Source organism: Sinocyclocheilus grahami, unplaced genomic scaffold, assembly GCF_001515645.1.
Source record: "Sinocyclocheilus grahami isolate Dianchi unplaced genomic scaffold, SAMN03320097.WGS_v1.1 scaffold2.1, whole genome shotgun sequence".
NCBI lineage: Eukaryota > Metazoa > Chordata > Actinopteri > Cypriniformes > Cyprinidae > Sinocyclocheilus > Sinocyclocheilus grahami.
This window is the reverse complement of record NW_015505181.1, coordinates 1,212,757-1,220,253: the sequence shown is the minus strand read 5'-3', so window position 1 is coordinate 1,220,253 and position 7,497 is coordinate 1,212,757. Positions and strand designations below refer to the sequence as shown.

Sequence of the window (7,497 nt, the reverse complement as noted above, 5' to 3'; positions counted from 1 at the left end):
TTTTCGAATGTTTTTTAAACAAAGTCTCTGATGCTCACCAAAGCTGCATTTATTTGATATAAATACAGTAAAACAGTAATATTGTGAAATATTAGTAAAATTTAAAATAACTGTTTTTTATTGTAATATATTTTCATTTATAGATTTTTTCCGCTACAAATATTAAACAGCAAAAACGGTTTCAACATTAAAAATAATAAGAAATGTTTCTTGAACACCAAATCAGCATATTAGAATCACTTCTGAAGGATCATGTGACACTGAAGACTGGAGTAATGACTGATAAAATTATATGTGAGCATACTTTTTTCAACAACAATTACAAATCTTAATTATTCCAACCTTTTGACTGGTAGTGCACAAATTTAAATAAAGAGGGATTTATGATTACATCAAGATATAAAGACTTGACTAAATCGATATCAAACAATCAAAACATACGGTAGACACTTTTTTTAGTACTTTCTTTTTGTAATTAATACCTTTATAATGTCTCTAATATTGTTGGAGGTGTTTGGACAGGTCAAAGATGATGTGTTGGAGTGCAAGCTCAGGTGATTTTGTTATTAATTGTTTTTTTTTAATCACAGGATTGACACCTGCATGACCCTTGTCCCTGTCTGGATTAAACACACCTACCAACGAAAATAAGATAACCTACAAAGAGCAAATGTTCTCCTATCTGACTGAACAATGACTTAATGTAACTTTCTTGTGTAACACTAACTATATACTATCATAAATAATAGCTTGAAGTTAGATATATAGTGTCCCTGCATGATCTTACAGAAGCAGTGTGTCTTAGGGTTCATCCTAAGGATGTTGAAGATAATGTAATGAATATTTGTCTGTCCACATGCTAGATTTCCACAGGCCTGAAGTCACCAAAACATATCATGTTTGTGATGACAAACTTTGTGACTTTAGCAACGATACTACTGTTTAGTTACACTACTAGAGTTTCTAGTTTCAATTAAAAAAAATAAATGGTACAGAGCTTGAGGTAAAACTGAAAATAGGTCACGTCAGATTTGTTTTTCTTCTTTTAAGATAAGACAACAAGACTTTCCGACAAGAAAAGACGTGTGGATAATATTTATGATGTTTGTGTTTAAATGTGAAGAGCTTCACATTTAATAGCACACTTTTATTTACAGTCAAATGAATTTGTAAGGTTTAAATGCATGAGCATTTTTCTCTACACAATCTCAATATAAAGTGTCTTGAAGTCGTCATTGTGTTCTCAAGTGTTTTGAATAGCATATCATTTCATTCTCAAGGGAATGGACATCCACACCATTGATTCCACCATAAGAGATACACTAAATCTTCATTCAAAACAATAAATTGGGAAATAAATAAATCTTGATTGGTCTGTTACTACAATCAGGTAAATCTTGACTGGTCAAATCTGACTAAATTTCAGATTTTTTCTATAAGCTAGAAAAAAATCGGAGCTGACATTTAGTGTCATGTTTTACATGTGTAGCCCTCCCTGTCTCTTTCCCCACCCCTCATTTTACTTTAAGCGGAGTTGCCCACACAAAACAAAAGGGACATGTAGCAGCAACAAAATGAACAGAGGAATAACACATTTAATAGGTATTTTGTCTATTTTTATTTAAATGTATTTTTATTTAACCCTCCTGTTGTGTTGGGGTCAATTTGAACCACACTCAATTTACCATTAATTGTAATAATGCAGTGAGATTTTTGTATGCACAAGGAGTCTGACAACCATCAGTGCTCCACACAGAGATCTGATCTCACCATCATCCAGTCAGTCTGGGATTACATGAAGAAACAGAAGAAACTGAGACAGACTAAATCCAGAAGATTCTTGAAGAAACCTACCTGCAAAGCTACCTGAAAAACTATGTGCATGTGTACCTAGGACAAAAGCTGTTTTAAACGCAACACCAAATGTTGGTTTGATTTAGTTAATAGAAGTTAATTGATAAATAACATCCATTTATGACATTATTTTTGAAAGCATCCTTACTTTACAACATTTTTACACAAGTGTCTAAAACTTTTCACAGTACTGTTGCTTTGTAGGCAGGTTTCTTCAGGCGTCTTGGAGACATTGCCACAGTTCTTCTGGATTTAGTCTGTTTCCGTTTTTTCTGATTCTTCATGTAATCCCAGAAAACTGGATGATGTTGAGATCAGATCTCTGTGTTGAGCACTGGCTGTTGTCCGACTCCTTGTGCATACAAAAATCTCACTGCTTTATTACAATTAATGGCAAAAGGAATGTTTAGAAATGTAAACTGATATTTTCTACTGACACACTGGAGCAAAAGATAGAAATAACTGGCATAAAACCATTTTTTGTTGGTAAAATACTAATGGCCTAAGACTTTTGCACAGTGTGTTTTAGAAAGGCTGTCCAAAAATTGTTTCTTTGTGTTGAAAGAAACCATTGACTCCCATTGTTTTCCATGCAATGTGCCAAAAATCAACAAAGAGAAAACCTTTATTGTAACTTGGCAAACACTAAAATATGAAAAGCATGATAACTTATAGAATTTAAGACTCGAAAGTTTACTTGAAATTGAGACACGTGTTCTAAATCACGCCAGGAAAATTAGCTGTTTCTTCATCTGCAATTTCATAGTCAAAAAGTCTGTCAAAGGTTGTTTTTGCTTGTTAGTTTTTTGGATCTCAATGACTAAACTGTTGCAGCACTGAAAAGAAGTGTGAGAAACCCATTTTAATCTCAAAAGGGTTTGAGAGCCAAACATGAAAAAGGCAGAGGAAGTATTCACTATAAGTAGTCAAGACATCAACAATTTTAGAACATTATTTTGTGCCTATGCAAATAATTTTTTAGCATAAAACATCTGGGTCAAATTGATCCATAACACAATAAAAATTATAGGAATTATTACATTTCTCACAAATTTTATCTTTTTATTCTATGACAAGCTACAATAGATGTCTTTTGTTATTACACGAATCTTTAGTATTTTTCATAGTATTTATTTTGGGCAAATTGTATGGAAACCAATGTGACCCCTAATACAAAGGTTTTACCATGTTTTTGAGCACAACAGGAGGGTTAATATATTAATCTCAAATAAAAGCATCTACTAATGATCTTTTCCCATTTTTGTCAGGCCTAAATTTGCTCTTTCAATTCGGTAAGGTGAATTTCTATCCACTGCATGAAAGATAAAAGTTTTTTTGCATTGAGAGATTGAGAATTATTCATTCAAATTACATCACAAACAAACCACTGCTGACATGTTTTCATGTATCTTCATTCTCTTTTTGCTCAGTAACCTGTTCAAGACTAGTGTGTTACTTCACAAACTGGTCTCAGTACAGAGCAGGAACTGCTAAATACCTTCCTGAGAATGTGGACCCAAACTTGTGTACTCATTTGATCTATGCATTTGCCATTATAAACTATGCCAATAACATAGCAGGCAGCGAGTGGAATGATGTGGCCCTTTACTCAACCTTCAATGCACTTAAAAACCCGTAAGGATGCTTGTAGCTCAGAAACACATATTTCTAGTTTTGTATTCATATTTGATTAGTCAAATGTCTGCTGTGTGACAAAGACTTGACATAAATGTTTGTTTCAGAAATCCTCAGCTGATAACCTTGTTGTCCATCAGAGACCAGGACTCAAACCAGTAAGTGTCTGTTTTCTGTTTCTGAATATAGGTTGCCTTCTACTGGTAACATGCCATTTTTATATCTTATAAAACTTTTTTGTTTGTTTGTTTTTTACAAAAACATGGCTTGTCAACAAAGATTATGATTATTCCTAAATGAGTGTATTTTGCAATTAATCTGAAATATTTCTAAGCCACATTACCAGTTATAGTGAAATAAACAGTCATGAATTTACTTGTACCCACCAGATTCTCCATTATGCTGTCCAACTGGACAAACCGTCAGACATTCATCAAGTCTTCTATAGAATTTCTGAGAAAGCATAACTTTGATGGGCTGGATTTGGACTGGGAACACAAAGGCACTTCAGACACGCATCCAGAAGATAAGCTGAAATTCACTCTACTGTGCAAGGTTAAAATTAAAAGTACCTTTTCATATGTTGCTCCAAGAGTTTTCCATTGAATCATAAGAGGTGAGAGAAACCTTATCTGTGTAAAAATATTAGTGGTAGAGGTCACATAAATATATACAATACCATTCAAAAGTTTGGGGTTGTTAAGAATTTTTGTATTTATATATTTTTGAAAGAAGTATCTTAAACTCACCAAGGCTGCAAAAATACAGTGAAAACAGTTATATTATGAATATTTACAATAACTGTTTTCATTAAATTATATTTTAAAATGTAATTTATTCCTGTGATGGCAAAGCTGAACTTTCAGCAGCCATTACTCCAGTCTTCAGTGTCACATGATCCTTCAGGTTTATGCTTAAAATAAAAAAAATTAAAAAATGAATAATAATAAAACTATTTGCTAAAGTACTAAATTTGATCTTTTGTCAAACTTCAGGAACTTCTGGAAGCATTTCTAGCTGAAGGCCAGTCAACCAAAAATGCAAGACTGGTTTTAACAGCAACTGTTTCAGCACAGAAAGAAGTTATTGAAAGGAGTTACAATATTCCAGAGATCTCAAAGTAAGAGCAACATGTCATTCAGTGTCAGTGCTGTCTTATTACAATTACAAAAATCACACAACAAAAACTAAATGTTTAAAAATGTAAAAACTTTTTGTTTTAGGTACTTGGACTTTATTAGTGTCAAGACATTTGATTTTCATACATTTAAAGATGGCATTGCAAGACATCACAGCCCTTTGTACAGTGCCATCCATGACAAGGAGGACATCAACTCAAACACCGTAAGCAAATTGACTCTTGTATGAGCACGGGCTTTAATTTAACTTTAATTTGCTACTGGGTAGTTTGCATGTTTTCATCTTTGATGCAGGATTTTGCTCTGCAATACTGGAGAGTCCAGGGAGCTCCTGCAGGGAAGTTGTTGATGGGCTTTGCCACGTATGGACGTTCCTTCATCCTCACCTCCTCTCAGAGTGGAGTTGGAGCCCCAGCTAATAAGTTGGCTTCTCCTGGCCCTTATACACAAGAGATGGGCTTGTGGTCTTACTTTGAAGTAAATCTCATAGACAAAATCTTTTGTTTGATATTTTTTCATATTCATTGCAAATGCTTGTTGGGTATATCAAGTTAAGACATATTTTCTTTTTTCAAGATATGTCTTTTCCTCAATGGTGGTGTAGTACAGTGGATAGAAGACCAGAAAGTTCCTTTTTCTATTAAAGGCAGTGACTGGGTGGGCTTTGATAATCTGAGGAGCTTTGAGATTAAGGTACATTCTGCTACACACTGGAACATATTTTGATGTTTAAATTCATAGGCTATGTTACATGAAAAATAACAGCTCTGCTTTTTATTGTTAAGATGAAATACTTACAGGAACATAGCTTTGGGGGTGCATTTGTATGGGCTTTAGACCTGGATGACTTTTCTGGATATTTCTGTGGACAAGGCAATTACCCTTTAGTCAACCATCTGAAGAAATGGTTAATACTTGGTGAGATTTGCATAAATACATTGTTTTGATTTTTAGAATGGTTAATTATCTTCAGATTCTGATATGTGATTATTTGCTGCAGGAGCAAAAGATGAATTGGATGGTTCCATGACTACAAGCTCTTTTGCAACAGTTGGGAAGGGCTCTTCATCACGGCCAACATGTGTGAAGATTCTCAGCTCTCTTCCAGCATTGACAAGTCAGTTCTGTGCAAACAGATCAGATGGACTTTATCAAAGAATGGATTCCCTTAACTCGTTTTATAGCTGTACTGGAGGAATGACAAATATCACCTGGTGCACCCCTTCCATTTCAAATAATTCTGGGGCAGCACAACCATCACAAATGATCATTTTTATTGCATTAGGAAGTGCAAGTCTCTTTGCCAGGTGGCATAGCCTATTTTAGGAGTAATGTACTGATTTAATATAAAACATAGATGGAAAGATAGCTCAGCACAATTTTTTTAAATCTGTAGCTTAATAGAACAGGTCGTAGTCTACATATGGATGCATGTGGAGTACTTGTGAGTAGTTGTGGTTGTTACTGTGAAATTGTTTCTTAATTCTTACAAATTTGCCTAATTTATCATTTTAGTCAATAGTCAAGCAACTCATTTTGAGTAGAGTAAGGTGTTAGAGTGGATGTTAAAACAAAATTGTTTTGACAAATTGCCTTTGCACATGTAATGTGAAATAGAATATATATTGTATGCATTTATGGGAAAACATGTAGATAATTATTATTTGAATTTTCTTTGTATTTTTAATCATTGTATCGTTGGCGTCATTAAAAATAATACATTCAAATCTAAGAGAGCAACATTGTCTGTGTATTTTATATCAATTGTAGTCTATAGGTGAACTTTTTGTTATTCTGCAGTGTGAGGGGTGTGTTTCCTGAAAGCACTATGGTCACAAGTTCTGTTGTTACCAATAGTGGAACTTGCCACCTTAGTTGGTTAACAATGCTTTTGGGAAAAGCACCCCTGTGTGATTTTAGAATCAGTTACACATCGTACAAAATGTTGCTTTTATTCTTTTCATTAGAGTATTTTATCGCACACAGTCATTCTTGAGAAGTGGGACAAAACATGGTGCAAAATTGAAAAAAATAAAACAGATAAATGAAACTACATTTATGTATCTTATATGTACTAAGCTACTGAGCTATGCTTTGATACAACCTCCCAACTTTTCTCTTTTTTAACAAAATGTGCTTTTTTACCTTGAATTGTGTAATATAATTTCAGCTTTATCTTTAACAGCATTCAAGATGTTTTTAACATTTCAAAACACATTCTCGTGTTAGCAGACAGATTACACTTTCACATGTGACCAACAATTCCACAACAAATATAAAATATCATAATGAAATATTATCAAAATATTCAACTGACGGAGTTGACACATCTGATGGTGGTGACGAAAACCTGAATTTTAACTATCAAATACATTGAATCGGTCAATTACTGTATTAAAACAAACAGTGAGTATGTTATTGTTTATAAAGCTTTTATTCAAGAGTCACATTGAAGTATTTTGATATATCATTGGAACACAAAATCTTATGGTGGTGACATCTGACAGTGTTGACAAATTTGGCATTTCTTTCACAAAACCAATTAAGTTTATGTAGTAGCCATTTTATTGTTTGCTGTTCATGCTAGATGCTAATGGAACCTGCTTCAGGAGAATACAATTATCTAAATATTTCAAATAATTTCCTCAGAAATTGGAAGATGGTGTTGACATATCATGGCTGTGACAAAGGAAATATTAACATTAGGATTTAAAATATTCTAAAACTATAAAACTTAGCAGAGCCTGTCTGACACTGATGTACTCTGCAGAGGTGAACTGTGGCAAGGGGGTCCTTTAGAGTGACAGCTGCCCCTGATATTCCCTGATTTTATAAAATTTTATTGAATGTCTGACGGTGTTGACAAAAA

At 33.6% G+C, this 7,497-nt stretch overlaps 1 protein-coding gene across 1 annotated transcript; it reads left to right on the top strand.

Annotated features, from left to right (window-relative positions):
* Nucleotides 1-489: 489 nt before the first annotated feature.
* ovgp1 (oviductal glycoprotein 1) lies at nt 490-5,829 on the top strand. The gene is made up of 11 exons (XM_016234959.1): nt 490-554; nt 3,202-3,489; nt 3,597-3,647; nt 3,879-4,044; nt 4,485-4,609; nt 4,713-4,833; nt 4,923-5,105; nt 5,205-5,321; nt 5,414-5,546; nt 5,629-5,745; nt 5,813-5,829. Exons 1-11 carry the CDS (start codon nt 490-492, stop codon nt 5,827-5,829), a joined length of 1,383 nt encoding a protein of 460 aa, XP_016090445.1.
* The last annotated feature ends 1,668 nt before the right edge of the window (nt 5,830-7,497 follow it).

Coding starts and splice junctions, on each gene's coding strand:
- ovgp1 (XM_016234959.1), top strand. CDS start 490: ATGTCTCTAATATTGTTGGAGGTGTTTGGACAGGTCAAAGATGATGTG. Junction 5,106..5,204: donor GCTTGTGGTCTTACTTTGAA/GTAAATCTCATA, acceptor TCTTTTTTCAAG/ATATGTCTTTTCCTCAATGG. Junction 5,322..5,413: donor TGAGGAGCTTTGAGATTAAG/GTACATTCTGCT, acceptor TTTATTGTTAAG/ATGAAATACTTACAGGAACA.